This window comes from Jaculus jaculus, chromosome 5, assembly GCF_020740685.1.
Source record: "Jaculus jaculus isolate mJacJac1 chromosome 5, mJacJac1.mat.Y.cur, whole genome shotgun sequence".
NCBI lineage: Eukaryota > Metazoa > Chordata > Mammalia > Rodentia > Dipodidae > Jaculus > Jaculus jaculus.
The window spans coordinates 17,846,334-17,864,769 of record NC_059106.1 but is presented as its reverse complement, the minus strand read 5'-3'; the positions used below and the strand labels follow the sequence as shown (position 1 = coordinate 17,864,769).

General features: G+C 42.8%; 2 protein-coding genes across 4 annotated transcripts in view; one reads left to right on the top strand and one right to left on the bottom strand.

Moving 5' to 3' along the window:
* The window catches only part of Gpr39 (G protein-coupled receptor 39), a 242,754-nt gene extending 235,026 nt beyond the window's left edge, over nucleotides 1–7,728 (top strand). The window contains exon 2 of the mRNA XM_004659726.2: nucleotides 6,251–7,728. Coding sequence (XP_004659783.1) covers nucleotides 6,251–6,768 — 518 coding nt within the window. The 3' untranslated portion in view covers nucleotides 6,769–7,728. The remainder of the gene's footprint in view (nucleotides 1–6,250) is intronic.
* Lypd1 (LY6/PLAUR domain containing 1) overlaps nucleotides 1–18,436 on the bottom strand; it is an 81,123-nt gene that overhangs the window by 34,974 nt on the left and 27,713 nt on the right. Inside the window, exon 3 of one of the 3 annotated variants that reach the window (XM_004659648.2) lies at nucleotides 5,918–7,448. The exons of the other annotated variants lie outside the window; for them this stretch is intronic. Within the exon in view, the coding sequence (XP_004659705.1) occupies nucleotides 7,213–7,448 (236 nt within the window). The 3' untranslated portion in view covers nucleotides 5,918–7,212. Of the gene's footprint in view, nucleotides 1–5,917; nucleotides 7,449–18,436 lie in introns of those variants that run through there. 3 annotated transcript variants of the gene reach the window in all.

The following is an 18,436-nucleotide window of genomic DNA, read 5'->3' as shown; positions in this document are numbered from 1 at the left end:
GAATTAATGCATGGGTGAGTGGGTGGATGGACATATTAACAGGTGGTAAATGATTGAAGGTATAGATCTGTAGATAAAAGATAGTTTGATATAGGTGAATGGATAACCAGATGTACCAATCTGTAGGTGATGATGGATGGATGGATGGATGGATGGATGGATGGATGGATGGATGGATGGACAGGTAAATGACATCCTGTAGGCCAGGCCACTACACCACATGCTGTTTTCTATTCCGTCATCAGCTGCCTTGAGCAAGAGTTTAACTTTCCTTGTCCTTAGGGTGAGAAGCATGCTCCAGAGTTTTGCAGAATATCAGTTTCAAAGGGATCTGGTTCTAAAGTGGAATATGATCAAATGTGTTGTGTAGAACTTTCTCTCTCATGGTATCACATGCTGAGTCAGAACTTTAGCCTAAGGTTGGTCTCTGACCACAAAGTACATTAATATTATGCCCCCAATCCCTTAGCAACAGAGCATAGAGTGCCCTGCTGCTGTGAGTGGTGTGGCTTGTGAAGGAGTCCTGTCCCCTGGAGATCTTGAACAAACTACTTAGCCTCAGTTTTTCTCATTTGCAAGATTGGAACCTTTTTTCTTCCTGCTGTTCTGTTCTCTGAGATCCTAAGACAGATTCTGGATACTCACATTAAAGGTCAGAGGGGAGAAAACAGAGTGCAGTGTCAGGCACATTGGTGCTACCACATCCCAGTACAGAATTAATGTGCTTCTTTTCTGTTCTCCATTTCTTTCCTTTCCTTGCCTTTTTTTTCTTTTAAACTCTGTTTGATGTGAATGGGTGTTGACATGTGTATATGTGCAGGTAGACGTGTGTGTGTGTTAATCTTTCTTTTGTTGAGATGGGGTCTCTCGTTGGCTTGGACCTCACAAATTTGGCTAACCTTGCTGGCCAATAGGCTCCAGAAATCATCCCGTTTTTGCCTCCCAACCACCAGGATTACAGACATCCCACTCTACATGATATTTACATAGATTCTAGGGATGTGAACTTGGGTCCTCTTGCAAACAAGCACATTACTGACTGAGTCATCTCCCCAGGGAAATGTACTTCTGTACGTTAAACCAATCTGGCTGCTTAGGGTTCCACTGAAATGTGAGGCTACAGTGTAGGGTGGTGTTGGGCACTTGCATTGCTTCTGTTTTTGAAGCAACATGACTCTTCTAAGGATGAGCCAGTGTGATCATCTAATGGCTCTTGTCATTTTAGTGTGGTGATCAAGGAAGAAAAATACCAATTACTGCACTTGGAAAAGATGTGAATCCATTTCAAAACCCAGAGTGCAAGGCTGCTGGTAGTATAATACAGACCTCTAGACAATCCCGTTACAACAGTTCACCTGATTTACAAGAGTGTGTCCAGTTCACTGATCTTCATTCAAGATCACATGCGAACTGTATGACCGCGGGCTGCATGTGGTACCTCGCAGACCAAAGCCTTATAGATTGGTCTCCGAATGTAATACACAAGTCTAAATTGATTGCAGCCAAACATAAATTTAGTCAAATCTTTAATGCACTCCATTAGGCCACGAATGAGACTTTAAAGCTTTGTGTTAGCTACAGAGTAGCAGGAACTGGAGTGGAACCAACTGCCAACCTGCAAACAGCTTGGAATAGAAAGTTAACTCTGGACCTGGTATTTATTCTCAATAGTATATTATCTGAAATAATGGACTTGCTAATACAGATATCGTCAGTGAACAATTACCCGTCACTGTACAAAGATAAAGTTTACACAAGGGGCTAAGTTGGCTTCCTTCTCCAGTGAGGCCAACTTTCTCACACTGCCCACAGGCCCATGCCTTCCCATTTGTCACTGGTTATACCTGGACATGCAAGGTTTTAGCTTCCTGGAACAAAATTATCTTGCAAGATGCAGGCAGAAAGGCAGAGATTTTTTTTTTTAACCTCCAGATGATATGGGGGAAGTATATTTCAACAACTCTGCCAGATAGTTGGCACAACTAGTGTGATAACAGAAAGGTAACATTTACAATGAGGAATGCAGAATGTACCTTTGTATTTTTAGAATAATTTAAGCTGACTAATATGGAGGACCTTTCTATATAAGGCTTTATATGAGCAGACTGGTCAAACCTATTCTAAGCTATAACCAAGAATATATACTCACAAATCCTATATGGATTGATTGGGCTAAATTGGTTGGCTAGTGAACTGCTGGCTTCCTCCTGTCTCTGCCTTCTTTGTGCTGAGAATACAGGCGCATGTCACCACCTCTGGCAATTACATGGCTTCTAGAGATCTGACTTCAGGTTATATTATTATGTTACAAATATTTCCTTAAAAATGTGTGTGTGTGTGTGTGTGTGTGTGTGTTTATTTGTGTGCATGTCTCTGTGCATCTGTGTGTGTACATGTCTGTCTCTCTCCCTCTCTCCATATGTGTGTGTGTGTGTGTGTGTGTGTGTGTGTGTGTGTGTGTGTGTGTATGTACCATGGTCTCTTGCTGGTGAAATGAATACTATGCATCACTTTTTCTGCTCAGCTTCATGTGCATTCTGTACAGTCAAACCCAGGCCTGCAAGCTTTAGATATGCCTTTAATTCCTGAGCCATATGCACAGCCCCTGTTGCAAAACTTTCATGAGAGGTTCTTGGGGCTTCTTTGCCTTGACATGAGTTTGTCTGTCTGGGAAAGGAACAAATGGGAAGACTGTGAGGAAACAGGAAGCCTTGCTACTTTGTGGAGAGGTGAGGAAAGATGATTTTCATCTGTGTTTCCCAGTGTGGTAGCCAGTTGCTATATGTGACCGATCCCAAGTGTCATTATTTATGAATGGAAAAGACATAGTGACTCTCCAAAACTTAGTATGAAAAAGAGAGAGGGACAAAATCGCTTTCCTTCTCAGCCTGAAAGCCATTTCAACCATTCTATATCAAATCCATGTTGAAATGACATATGAAAGTTCATTACATGTGTATCGAGTTAAATAAAGTGATTAAAATAGTAGCTTTACCTCTTTTTACTTTTTGATGTAACTAAAATTTATTAAATAAATGGCTTACATTATCAATTTTCAGTGTCCAAAAGCAGTATTATATAGAGATCATAGTTAATGTTTTGTTCCTCGCTTGTGTTTCCATATGAAACTGAAAAGATAAGAAGTTAATAGTGCTGTATGATGGATATCTGAGACTGGCAACTGCATGTTCCGGCTGTAGCACATGAGAGTCTAAGCTCTGAGCCTCACTTTCCTTATTTGTTGAGTGAAGATAGGTTTGACCTCACCATGTTATCCTGAGTGATTCACCCAAGGGAAACAAATATACAGCTCAGCACTGAAATTGACACAGAGAACTCTTATACTACTTGTCTATGTTCTTGCTTGTTTCTTCATACATGATGGATGCATAGCTTTTAAAATTCTGATCCATTTATAATCCACATCTTTGTTTCTCTTGCGATCTGAGTCTACTTGGAACCTTACTCTATAGCCAGAAGGAAAAACTTTCCTTGCTTAGATGTATTGGAGAAATTTTCTCATCTAGTTCCCCATTTTCTGCTATTTTTTTTTTCAAATTGTGCCACCTGTCATTAACTCATTTCAATATCAGAGCAAGGATTTTTATCCTAGATAAAACTACAAAACAATCCATAGATCATCACTTGCCCCTGTCACTGGGGTCCTGATTTCAGCTCAGATATGTCTGGATGGGATACTTAGTACAGACAAGTGCATGTGAGAATCCACCAGGAAGGCTGTGTAAGAGATCAAGAGAAGAGCCAACACAAGGCAGAAAGGAAACTATTTCCCTTTCCCCATATCTGGCCTTCTTTTCTGTTTTTCCCCATTGGCTTATTTAAAAGTTATGATATGTTCAGCTTGTGGTGAGTACAAGTTACTTATCACCTTTCTAGATTCTGCAGCTCAAAGACCAGCCTTCCTTCCCACCCCAGCACAACACAGCACACATCTGAAGCTGTGTGCTCAATTTCCATATTTGGAGAAATAGATTCTCTGATCAAAAGGGCTCTGCTTGTTCTGTGAAATTCAGTGACAGGGAAGAGGAAAAAAAAAGAAACAGTAAAATTTTGTGAGAACATGTAGCTTCCTGATGTGAGGCAGGCTTCCTGCCTTCTTCACAATTAGTGTTGACCTACTCAGAGCTGCATGAGATGAAAGGAACAGAACCCCAAAACAAATTTGTGACAACATAAGTGGCAAGGGGTATCTGTGCTCCTTAAAGAAGTGAAAAAAGTAATTTTCTAAGCAGAAATTTTAATTTATTTTTTAATTAATTATTTCTGTGTGTGTGTTTGTGTGGTGTGTGTGTAGTGCCTGTACATATCTGTGATGTATGTTCTCTGTATGCATATCTGTTGAGATCAGGGGAAAATATGAGGTGTCCTTTTCTATCATATTTCTATTTTATTTTCCTAAGTTAGAAGACCAGGGATCACCAATAAGCCTCCAATATCCACTCCCCCCTCCAAGATTAGTATACCAGAATTGCTTGGCTCTGTCCATCTGTTCATAGAGGTGTTGAGGAGTGAACTCAAGTCCTCATGCCCGCACAGCATGTGTCCTTCCCCACTGAGTTATCTCCTCCAGACCCTGGGTATTGTCTCTTTTATCAGAAAAATGCTAATTTTGTTGCTATTGTTCTTATTCTGCAGTTGTTACTGATTCCAAATCTTCTGACTTAAGATAATATTGTTGTCATTTCTTTCCATCAGCTCAATACGTTATTTTCCCATCTAATTTTTAAATTTACTGTTAACAGGGTAGCAAATTCAAAGGGAAGAAAGAATACAATTGGTTTGTATTTCAAAACCTTGGCTGAGGTTTGACAGGGGAAACTCTTGGAAATTAACAATGGATAGAGTTTCTCTCTTTGTAGACAGGTGGGCCTTATGGAAAGCTTGCTCCTGGGGGAAATGAGTTATGTAAATGCTGACAGCCCCTCTGACTCCAGACAAGGGTCCTTCCACCCAGTGTGGGCAGGAAAACAACTCTGGGTGCATGAACATAGCTGTTAATGAAACCTTCACCCCTGATTCTGGGCAGGAAGCAGTAACTACCAACTGTCACCTCCCTGTGGTTTCCTAGAAAATTAGATTTAAGAATGTGAGTTAGTTTTACTTATCATTGTGGCTCAAATTTAGGGAGAGAGGTAGCATTCCCGAAAGTGTAAATTCTGCTGTAATGTATCAGCTTTATGCATGGGCACTTACGTAGGGTTCTTGGCTGCTTGGGGAAAGAGAGAAAAAGCCCTGAAGATTCCTTTTCTTCTTCTTCTTGTTTTATCAGTACAGCCTCATAAGAGCAGTGATTGCCATTGTTTATGGTCTAGACAGCACCTTTGCAAGTATTAAATCAGAATGCAAGCAGATGGACATGCAGCGCTTCTCTACACGGCGTCTGATGCAGCATAGACTCTTCTCTGTAGGGCCTGTCTACACTGCATTTCAGTGTTGCAAGGGTAATGAGCATGTCCCCTGATGGACTTGCAATGCCTTCTCTATTTTAAAAATATTTTTTGTTAATGTGTTTTTCCACATGAGGTGGGAGAGTCCATCCTTGTAATGGTGTTTAGAAAGAAACAGACATGCCTTTCCAGATAGCAGCGTAATCGGTGTGCATACAAGCACATATGTGGTCACAAAACATTCTCAGCAACTGTCTACCCTTTATTTTGCTTGCCCTAAAATTGAATGTTAAAAAAAAAAAATCAGTGTTGTGAAATAAGCTTTTTTTTTTTGTTGTTGTTCGATTTTTTTTTTTTTAGCTAATGGGAAACTATTTCCCATTTGACTTCAAAATATCACCGGATATTTCTTCTTTATACAGACATTCTTAACTATAAATCCTGCTTCATCTAATATGGCTATAGTGTATGGTTAGATCTTTTAAAACAACAAAAAGACCAAAAGCAGATTCATGGCCAACATAAAATATTTTTGGGATCCACAAGCAACAATGAAAACATTTTTTTTTTTTAAATTAACAGGCATCAACAGGTGTAAGATACACTGTCGAAAGCATTTAATGGTATTTAACACAGCCAACTCCCCTGAGCTTGAAGCGGCATTAAATTCTTCTGCTGGTGGCAAAAGAAGCTGTCAAGCAAAACATTGAAAAATTGGTACCATTTCCTGGCCAGTGAGCACAGAACTGAGGGGCTAAATATTTGATGGGATTTTTGTTTATTTATTTATTATTTTTGTTCTCATGCCGTTTCTTTGCCCTCTCTTTCCCTCTTTTGCTTAGGGTTGATTGTTGTGACGTTGGCTGTTTGCTGGATGCCCAACCAAGTCCGGAGGATCATGGCTGCAGCCAAGCCCAAGCACGACTGGACCAGGTCTTACTTCCGGGCATACATGATCCTCCTCCCCTTCTCCGACACCTTCTTCTACCTCAGCTCTGTGGTCAACCCGCTCCTGTATAATGTGTCTTCGCAGCAGTTCCGTAGGGTGTTCGGGCAGGTGCTCCGTTGTCACCTGACTCTGCAGCATGCCAACCACGAGAAGCGCCTGCACACCCACACCAGCTCCGCCACGGACAGCACCCGCTCCTACCGCAGCCCGCTCCTCCTCTTAGCTTCCCAGCGCAATTCCTCCGTCAGGCGAACCAAGAAGGTGTTCTTAAGCACTTTTCAGGCTGAGCCCCAGCCTGAGTGCAAGCCCCAGCAAACAAGCCTGGAGTCACCTCAGAATGACGACTCAGGGACAAAATCAGCATCAGCCACTTCGGCAGCAGGGAATGGCTTACAAGAGCACGAAGTGTGAAGGTCAAGTTCAGAAGCCTCCAGCAGGGAACCGGCCCTCCCCCACCACACACAGACAGCAACAACACCCTCACACAGCTGCCACGACATAAAGTGGACCTCCGTAAGGGACAGCAGGGAAGCTGGAGGCTTTGGAAGGGCAGGTGCACACTGTACGGCTGGCTTCTAAGGGCCGGTTGTGCCTGCCTGGCTTTCCTGATGGTAGCGGGGATGGGGCTGCTCAACTTCTGCTCCGCGCCCTTCCTCCAAGCGCACACTGGAAATTCAGACTGAATTTATTCAGAGCTTACAAGGCTGTTTGTATGTGAAGCTCTTTCATTATTTGCAAATGAACAAAAAGCCTCCCTTCTTTACCCAGCATAAAAGAACACCCTGAAGAGACGTGGGGAAGCGGAGTGCGAGGGCCAGAAGGACAAGGCGGGAGGAGGGGGCCCCTCCTTCAGCTTCAGCAGTGCACCAAGAAGAGGGCTAATGTGAGGAGCAGGACGGTGGTGGGAAGCTCCGGTCTGATGGCTGAGGCAGAGCTGCCTCTTTTCTTGGGCCTTGGCCCATTGCAAAGAGGGGTGTTGCAGCAGCTGATACACACTGAGTTCAGTTTCCCAGGGGAGCAGAAGGACTGGTACCCAGCGGAGGCGATGAGGCAGGCTGCCGATGAAGCACATGACTTGCGGTACATGATTCCTGTAACACAGACCCGAAGCAACTGTTAATGGGTGCTGGCCATGCCCAGCCAGTCCTGTCAACCCACCTGCAGGTGAACAGCTCTTTGTCACTTCCTCCCACAGTGAGAGAGACGTGGGGGTGGGATCACGAAGCTGCTCTGGGATAACTGCATGGATTTCCCCACATGCACATCACCTCTGGAGAATGCGAACGTCACCACTGCACTGCCTTTGATAGAGCTCTTCTGAAAGCTCCTTTCATTACTGATATCAGTGAAATAAAGAAGTGTCAGATCAAAGTCTATGTTTTTATTTTTATGTGAGAGTGAGAGAGACAAACAGGAAGATAGAGAGAGAGGATGGGCACTCTCCAGCCACTGCAAATGAACTCCACATGCATGTGCCACCACATGCACATGGCTTATGTGCATCTTCGGAAATCAAACCTGAGTCCTGTGGCTTTTCAGGAAAGTACCTTAACCATTAAGCTATCTCTGAAGGCCAAAGTATTTTTTTCATTTATTTAATAAAGAAAGAGAAAGGGTGCATATATATGTATGTATGTATGTATGTATGTATGTATGTAGAGAGAGAGAGAGAATAGGTAGCAAGACTTCTAGCCACTGCAAAAAACCCCAGATGCATGTGTCATCTTGCGCATTGGCCTATATGGATACTAAAGAATTGAACTGGGGTCCTTAGACTTCACAGGCAAACACTTTAGACACTAAGCCATCTCTCTAGCCTCAAACTTGGTGTTTTCAATGTGTGTATGTACATGCATAACTATTCATATTTTCTTGTGTTTGGGTGTCATGTGTGTTCAGATGTACACATCTGTGTGTGTGTGTGTGTGTGTGTGTGTGTGTGTGTGTGTGTGCATGTAGGCCAAAGAACAAACTCAGGTTCATTCTTCAGGAATGCTGTCCATGAGTTTTTGAAACAGGGTCTCTCATTGGTCTTGAGCTCAGCAATTAAACTTCACTAGTTTGCCACCAAGCCCCAGGGATCCACCTGTATTTGCCTTTCCAGTTTTGGGATTACAGGGGCAAATCAATCCACCTGGCATTTAACATGCATGTTTGAGATGAAATTCAGGTCCTTATGCCTGCCAGATTAACACTTTACTAACTAACATATCTTTTCCCAGCCCCAAAGTCTCCATTTTATGACCTTTACACAGAAGACATTCGTATTGCCGTTGTTATTGCTGAAAATTTTGTCCAAGAAAGGCCATACAACATACACTTAGATCTCAGCTCTGTTATTAATCTATAAGTGGCCTCAGAGTGATGGCCTCAACGTGAGTTTATTAAATCCTAGTATTTACTCAGTAAAAATCAAATCCCTAAAAGGAATGCTTCCAATAGATACTGTAGGGACCTTAACCTTATCTATTAAAGAAGTTCACTGGGTTTAGGAAGCAGGTGGCCAGGCTGACAGTGTACCCAGAACAGCCTCATTCTTGTGGAAGTAGCTTTGGCTTTTGGACAAATTGGCATGAGATATCTTGTGTTTAGTGACACACAATGGGTGGGCACAAAAAGGAGTTTTTCAAGAAGATTTCCGGGTCATCTCAAGGAGCGTGTCTCCTGTCCAGTGGAAGCAGTCCAGCCATCAAAGTAAGGTATGCTGGGACACTGTGTGACATCATAAAGCTTACAGTAATAGTAATAATATAGTAATATATGGCATAATAGTAGTGATGCATAAATATTAAAATAGTAATATATAGTGATGACAGCTAAGTATTTAAGGGTTTTTCTGGATGCTATACACAATAAAGATAGCTACAGTAGGCTGACTCATTTGCTAACATGCTTTGCTCTCTGTCTCGTATGCCTTGCCCTCAAAATACCCTGTGGAAAAGACCTGAGTTTTACCATGGCACAGTTGGGAGGTTGGCTATAGCAGGAGGTCTTAGGTCAATAACTACATGCTTCTGAAAAGGATAGGGAGGATCCATCCCATTTCTCTTTCTTTTCTTGCTTGCTGGCCATTAGATGAGAGGCTTTCCTCTTCCATATGCTACTGCCATGGCCTGCTGTTGTGCCACAGGCCCATGGCCATGGATGGAAACTTCTAACGCTGTTCACAAAAATACATAAATACTTCTTGAGTCTGGGGAGATAGCTCAGTGGTAAAACACTTGTTACTCACCCACATGAATTCTGGGTGCGGTGGGGCCCTTCTATAAATCCCAGTACTCAGGAGGTAGAAACAGAGGCTCTCATAGGTAAACTTGCTAGCTAGACTAGCTGAATCTGCCATCTCTGAACTTGTGTGACACCTTGCCTCAGCAAATAAGGTGGGCAGCCATTGAGGAAGACAGTCAACATCAACCCCTGGCCTGTATACGCATGTGCATGCACTCCTGCACACATGCATGCATCCACACACATAGGAGCATGCATACATGTATGCACGTACGCCATACACTCTCAAAAACAAAAATAAAAAAAAATTAACCTTTCTTCATGCAAGATTAATATAATAATGCAAAAGCTAGCTAATGAAAGTGACTCTACAGGATAGGTCTATGTGACCATCCCCATTGTATGAATGACAGGATCCAGAGAGCCAGGTTTAGTTACTCCCCTAGGGCATATCAGTAGAAATGGAATGGCAAGAGCTGGTACCTAGTGTCCTGCCTTCTCCTGCCCCGTGTAACACAGCACAAGACAGTGGTCAGCTGCTGATTTTAATGTGAGATGACCCCAATGAAATCAAGTGTTTGAACACTTGCTCAACAGCTGGTGATGCTGTCTTGGAAGGTTGTACAGTTTGCAGTGGAGGAAGTGGGTTACTTGGGGGTGGGTCTTAATGTTTGATAGCCTGCCCCCACTTCCTGTCCATGCCTTGTTTCCTGAGTGCCAATGCAGTGTGACCAGCTGCCTAATGCTCCTCCTGCCATGTCTACACTGTCATGATGAGCCACATCTCCTCCTAAACTATGAGACAAAATGAACTCTTCCTCGCTTCCATTACTTCTTGTCAGGGGTTTGTGTGTGTGTGTGTGTGTGTGTGTGTGTGTGTGTTTTAATCAACAAGAACTGTAATGGAACAACAGCCAACTAACCACGAAAACGGAGATGTGTGGGGAAGTGTGTTTATTATGAAGTTGGGTTTTGTGTGTGTGAATTGTTTTGGTTTTGGATGGAGAAGACTGGATAGTGCTGCCGGCCTCTGGAATGAAGGGCCTCGGTGCACTTACTACTCTCTGTAGCTGAGGGGTGCCGCCACGGCCCGGCAGCCAGGCAGCAATCGCCTGCAAGTGTTTGGGCGGCTGTGGCTTCAGCTGGCAGCGCTCCATCCACAAGAGCTGCCTGTTTGAGTGTACTGAAGCAGTAAAATGAAACTGCCTCGGAGTGGGAGGTAAAGAAGTACTTTCCGTTTGCCTTAAAACATGCAATTTCATGTCATTTTTCCCTATAACCGCATGTTTGTAAGGATTGATTTTGGAGCACTGGTAGAAAATCCTGGAAGGTGGGTACTCTAGTAATTGACAGCCCATGCAGAGAGGGTTTGGACTTGTGTTTGTGTTTATGTGGGAGGCTTTGTTTGATTTTCCAAGAATATTCTTCAGGTATCTTTAACTCTCCCATCCATTCTCCCTACTGAGTAATAAATTTTCCTCAGATTTTTCATCCTTAAAGTTTTGAGGTAATAACTGTCATTTACTGATTGAACCACAATAAACTTATTTCTTTTGAAGTACATTAAAATTTAGAATATTTATTTATTTTACTTTTTATATATTTATTTATTTACTTATTTGGGAGAGAGAGAGAGACAGAGCACACCAGGATCTTTGGCCACTGCAAATGAACTCCAGATGCATGAGCTATCTGGTGCATCTGGCTTATGTGGATCCTGGGGAATTTAACCTGGATTCTTTGGCTTCGCAGACCAGTGCCTTAGCTGCTAAACCATCTCTCCAGCTATAGAATATTTATTGAATATGTTTTCATTGCAAAAATATTCAACTAATCAGGGAAGGTGAAAATGTCCCTTGATTAGCACCACCAATACCAGGCCCTTCAGAGGCCTTTGAGTGAGAGACTTTGTCTCAAGAAAGGTAGGTCAAATCTGAGGAACAGCAAGTGAGACTTTTCCCTGGCATGTGCACACCCACACACATGCTCACACGTGTTCATGTGCATACATAAGAAAAAACTCATAGCCATTTTCCTTTCTGTTTGATTGGATCCAGCCAGCAGAGATAAGGTAGTGATTTTGAGAGACATGGGATGGGGCTGTGGGAGGTGGGCTGGGGCAGAAGGCTGATTATCTAAGAGTCTACAAAGAGGAAACAAGTTCCCTCTCTTAGGAAACTGAGTAAAGAAGAGAATTTGAGGTCCATTCTATCCTCAGTAGGTGTCTGGAATGAAGAAAAGGGCCAGGAACTACCAGGAGTGGTTTTAGAGAAAAAAAAAAAAAAAAATATATATATATATATATATATATATATATATATATATATATATATATACACACACACATATACATACACATACATACATATGTATGTATGTATCATTTGAATGAAATGTCCCTTGGAAGCATATGTGTTGAACACTTGGTTACAGTTCAGGTAGTGGGAACTAGCTGGAGGTTTTCTGTGCCCTGTCTATCTGCCATGAGAAGACTAGCCCCCTCCACACACTCACGGTGCCATGATGTTCTTCCGAAGCACATGGGACCATGAAACCATCATCTGGTCTGTGAAAATCTGAGCCAAAATAAATCCTTCTTCTTTACCTTACTCTCTCAGGTATTTTCATAACTAATATACACTCCAAGGACAATGTGATTGACATCAAATAGCTGCCAGGGAGAAAATGCCCTTGGGTTTAGGCATGATGAGCTTAAAGTACCCAGTGATGGTGGGAAAAGTACAAAAAGCCACCAGAGAGAAGATGAAGACACAAGGAGTAAGTAGAGTGATGCAGAACCAGCCCAGGGGAACGTGGATGAAACGTTACAAAGTGCGGAGGGCCCAGTGAGAGCTCAGGGTGATGACTGGTTCCATGAGTCACATGCTTACCAGGATAAATTCTAAGGGGAGCTGAGTTAAATATTGAAAGGGGAAAAAATGCAAACACAGGACTTGGGTGGGGGGGGAGGATTGATCAGTGGTTAAGCCACAACACACACAAAATAAAAACAATCACAATGATCAAGTTTCCTTGGTATGTGAAAAGGTCTGAGAAGTTATTAAGAAATACATAATAACTGATTGATCTGTAAAAGATAAAGGAATGATACTCCATCTGAAAACTGAAGATAGCAAGTGCACAGTGCCAAGGCAAAGACATAGAGACCTTGAATAAATAAAAAGTTCCTTGCCCACCCCTTCAGAAAGAGGTGTGCAAATAAAAACTTGGTTGAGGTACATTTCTCATTTATCACTTGAGCAGAGATCAAAAAGCTTATTAGCACCATGTTCCTGCCTTGGAAACAAGCCCTTTTCCCACACAATGGTTCCCAGGGTGGGCAGGTGTATTTTCCATGAAGGCAAGGGGACAAAAGCTTTCAGCATTACAAATGCACATACTCCTTGACTCACTAATTGTACTCTGATGAATGTATCTTACATTTATACACAGACAAAAAGTTTATATACATTCTTCATAGAGTTTGGTTTTATTATCAAGAGAAGACAATTGCAGCCCATAACGTAGGAGCTGGTAAGCACCCGCAAATGATCCCCACAGTAGGAGTCCACCCAGCTCTGAAAGAATAATGAGGAAGAAGCATAGCTGGGTATCTCTGTCTTTGTTTCTATGCTCTTACCTCCTTCTTATTATTTAACAAATGAGTTTATGCTATTCACTATGTTCCAGATGTGTTTGGGGAGCTTTATGAATTATTTAGTCTTTGTAATACCTATTATTTTTTTTAGGTAGGGAAACTGAGGAAGACATTTATGTAATTTGTCTCTGGCTTTACAGTTATTATGTGATAGGGCTAGAAATGAAGACCAGGAAGCCTGTTTTTGAATCTGTACTTTTTATAAAAGAGAGAGCGGCAGAGATACAAAAAGAATGGGCACACTAGGGCCTCCAGCCACTGTAAATGAATTCCATATGCATGCGTCCCCTTGTGCATCTGACCTATGTGGGTCTTATGGAATAGAACCTGGGTCCTTAGGCTTCACAGGCAAGTGCCTTTATCACTAAGCCATCTCTCCAGCATTAGAATTTGTATTCTTAACCATTATATTTCATTGCCTACCATTTTACCAAATGCATGCACTAGGGAGAAATAGTAAAAACTTCTTTCATATGCATATATTGTATATACATATGTATATGATACCTCAAGAAGAAAACACAAAAAGAGGTAAGTAATGTTGGCTGTTTTAAAGAAAGGATAATTTTTAAGGTATATTGTGGTTATTGGATGGTCATAAAGCTAGGAAAACACAAACTTTTTGGAATTGACAATGGAACCAAGAGAATGAAATACCTATTTTAAAATGACCTTTTATAATGATATCACTAGCCAGCCATTTTTATCAAATAGCCTCTCTTTCTCAGTGTGGCACATTGCTTTTCTAGCTCTGCCTGTCAGAAGCTCCTGAGAATGAGCACACTCTCAGCAAGAGGGACAATCAGTTACAATGAGGTTTCCCATAGCCTGAGACTCAGGTTCACAGTACAGGGGACTTCTTGTGTGTCTACCTTTTCTTAAACCCACCCCATAAGGTCAGATCTGGGCCTGAGAGGAAAGGCTGTCAAAAACAAGAAAAAACAAAACCAGAAAGGGCCTTTTCATGGATGGCTGGTAAGGGCGTAAAGCAGCGTAAGGGCTGGCAGATCTGTAATAGTTGTGCATATTTTGGAGGTCATATTGGGAATTAAACCAAGAGCTTTATGCATGTTGCTGTACTGAGGAAAATCTCCAGCTCTATAATAATTTGAAATGTGCAATTCCAACAGTTCCATTCCTCAACATTTATACTAAAAACAAAATACACCCTTACATCCTTAATAGGAAAAAGGCATGCTTATGCTATGGGATATTAAGCAGTACTCAAAAGGAAATCACAGTGCTCCAGGCAGATCGAGAAAGTTTTCCATGAGGGGAAGAATGACATTTAAGTACACTATGGAAGAAAAACAAAGCGATGCAAGACTTGTGCTGCTGGTGCCTGCAGGGGGACATGTGTGTAAATCTCTTTGTGTGTGTTTTTATTTATAAGTAAAGCCATTATAAGAAGTCCAGAAAATTGGGCATTTAACAATGTATCATCCCTTTAGGGATATGTGATATCCAGGAATCACTGTTTCACGTTTTCTGCCTTTTGGCAGATATATTTGTATGTGGTGTGCACACATGAAGGCATGTGCTTTGTATGTATGTGGGCTCAAGCATTTGCTCTTGTGCACTCATGTGTATATACATGTCAGTGCCAGAGGTCAACAAAGGTGTCTTTTTCAGCTCCTCTCCCCAGAGTCTCCAACTGAACCTGGAGCTCACTAGCTGATCAGCAAGCCCTAGGTATCCTCTTGTCTCCACCAGCCGAGGAGGCATTGCTGTGTCTGTGTTACGTGGATTCTGTAGATCTTAACTCATGACAAGCACTTTTCCCTAGGTTTCTAGGAACAACTTTTGATTTGCTAGAAGTACATGAATGTTTTACAGTGGGAACAGACTCATAGGCAGACTGCATCTGCAAGTTACAAATTAATAGAACTGACAGATAGCAACTAATGAGCCACTTCTCTACAGTCTCTAAGGCTTGGTGTGAGCAGCAGTGATGCAGGCAAGCTGAGCGGCAGACTGGTCCAACACCACCGTGGCCAGTGCGCATGCCTCAGGCACACAACCCAGCCTCACAGATAGGCTTCTGTGCATCATCACGTGACCCTGCATGACTTCAGCCACTGTGTGAGCAGGAAAGGATGTGTGGGCTCAGCCAGTCCCAGGGGAGCTTCCCTGTGCATGACTTGCTGGCTGCTGTGCTTTAAGGCAGGAGAAGGTGATGGTTAAGAACAGGGGTGAGACAGACATCATCGTTGAGAGAGTTCCATAAACTGATGGCATATACTGAACCTCCCCGGCTCATTTTTTCTCTTGTGACACAGTACTGGAAACAATCTGGCTGTGAGGCAGTTTAGGGCCCCTGAAAGTAGAAGCAAGGATTGTCCTCAAGCCTTTAAGAACCTGGGTTTCTTGGTCTCTTTTTCCCTAAAGGAGTCCTCACAGCCTCCACCTTGCTGGAGGCCAGAAGGCATGTTACCTTTCCTGGGAATACAAACGGGTTGACTCTCCAGAAAGGTTAAAATTCCTGGAAAATACCACCATTCCAAAAAGCTCCTGGGTACCTTGCATGAGATCTGGATGGACCAGCTCAGTTCTCATCCAGTAAATTCTCATAATAGACTCCAAACAGAGACATGAGGTTGACTCTCCCATTTCTGAGGACCCACCCCTGCATCCAGCAGGTGCTCCACCTTCTTTCCTTATGTTAAGGTGTATAATATAATCTTTTTAACCTTGACCCTGTATGGTCTGTGGATTTCATTCATCAAAATTAATAAGACCTGGAGGCCACTGACTCAGTGGAAGTTTTGTGTGGTTGTGAATGTCCAGCAACCTAACTCCTGAGTTACAGCTCAACCAAGAACTGAGCGCTGGAAGGCACCCCAAATCTTATGTCAGCAGGAAAGGAGACACTGGAAGGAGATACTGGCAATCGGATTATTGAAATAATGAATCCCAAGGAATTGGAATTTCCCCAGGAATCTCATGCTGGGAGAAAAAGCTTAAGCCTGGGGCTAGCCAGAGGGGAAACCTTCAAAGGGTGCTAACAAACTTATCAGACCACTTTGTAAGTGACTGGAGCCCAGGCAGCAATGATGGGCAGGGCATGGCTTGAGGGACACTGCTTAGCCATGCATATTTCTGGCCCTTTACTTAGGCCCCATTCCAGGACCCTGAAGATAGACTCTGGATGAGGAAGTCACTGGATCTCTTTTTCCTTCTTACCAATGTGCCTACATTTAATTAACCTCCCCTTTATACTTTTCACTATTACTTTGGCTCATTTAATTGTCTTATTGACTACAGGTGACTGAGTCTGACTTCTTAAACTGCTGGTTCCTGGCTCTAATCCTACCTCCAGTAACAATATACATTCCTATCTGTACTAATATCTTTATTAACAAAATGCAATCCCCAGTTGTTAGAGCATTGCCTGACACATGTTGACTTCATAGTATTTATTAAATCAATGAATGAGTGAAAGAAGGAGAATACTTTGAAGAGGAACCCAGAGATCCTATTAGTTTGGGAGATTCACAATGGAGGACCAAAACATATAGCATCTTGGACCTAAAGATTTCTTGTAACCAGAAAATGAGAAAGGGGGTGCATGCACCAGAGAACAAGAGATGCTGGATGTACACACCTGAGAAGCAGGGGATTCACAAAAGAGTGAGAGTGGACCAGGGAGTGGGTTTTATGGCAAGAACTGAGAAACTGCTTTGTGAGGGAAGGAGCTCACAGAAGCTAGGAGAAGGTGATCTTTCCTTCTCTTAGCCAAGAGTTATACTCAATTATCAAGGCACAATGCAGACCCAGAGCCCCAAGGTTAACATGGCCAAGATGGTAGGGGAGAGTGAGAAGGACAGGAGTAGAGAACTTTTAGATGCTAACAGGTTCCATTATAGTGTTTTTCTATGACAAACTGTGATCAGAACTTTCTTTGTAGGCTTCTGAGTCTCAAATAGCCAAAGTAACATAAAATTGTAACAGATCTCCAGGCCTTGGTTATCAGAAGGAAATGCTCAGGGACGCTGATCTTGGTGAGAGATTCAGCCTGGGAACTACAGCTAGTGGTGAAGCAGGGTAAGTACTAAGTGCTAAGTGCTAAGTGCTACGTGCTAAGTGCTAAGTGCTGGCTGCCTGTCAAATGGTGTCCTTGACCTGTTCCTGTGTTCCACCTCGCAGGGACACAGAGACATGTCCTGTCCATACCAAGGAATTTCTCACAGGTCAAATCTCTAGACTAAAAATTCTGTTCATGGAACACATCATGCACTATCTCTAAATCAATCAAGACACCATCCTTTAAACTGTAATCCTCTTTTTAAAGTCTTTAGAGAGGTGCTGGCCTCCTGGGGTCTTTTGGATTTAGATGGGTGGCTAAGCATGTGTGCTTTTACAATTGTTGCAAATAGGTCTCCCTGTGGATGTTGGAAGTCATTGCAATTAATTGGCCTTATTTAGGCTGTTAATGAGGGGAAAAGCAACTGAGGAAGGGAAGGGTAAGTAAAATACTGAAGTGTGGGCTCAGTCAGTAAGCAGTTAGCCTCACTCATCAGAACAGTTTTAAAAATATCAGATTTGGTGGTATGGTCCTTATAATCCCAGTGCTGGGAAGGCAGAGAAAGGTGGACCCCTATGAGAAACTACTTAGCATTGCTAGACATGTCTCTGTGTCCTTGTGGGGTGTAACACAGGAGCAGGTCCAAACTGGAACTAGCCCAGTCAAGTTGATAGACAGCCTTTCATCAATCAGCAGAGGCTGCTAGCTTTGGCCTGTATTTCTCTCACCAAAATCAACACCTTTTAGCATGCCATGTGTCAGTGAACGTCTGAAGATTTGTTTCAGCTTGATGTAACCTTGGCTCCTTAGGCCTCATGGTAGATCCCAAGTCAGTCTAACCTGCTCTGTGATCTCCATACAAATGAGAGATCCTTGTTCAAAAAAGGTCGATGGTATTCCTCAGGACATCACTTGAGACTGTCCTCTGGCAACCACATACATGTGCCCACATGCATGCACACCCACACATGCCCCTCCATACACATGTACTTTATAAAAGCACCAAGATCATTTCCGGGAGGATAGGGTCCCCCCAGCATAGGCAATGCACCCGTTCCCTGGGATTCGTGAAGTCGGACCCTGAAGGACTGGTGCTGTCAGCAGCTATGCTGCAAAGGAAGACGGGAGTGAAGAACTGGACCACTCGCACTCTGAATCCTGGCATTAAG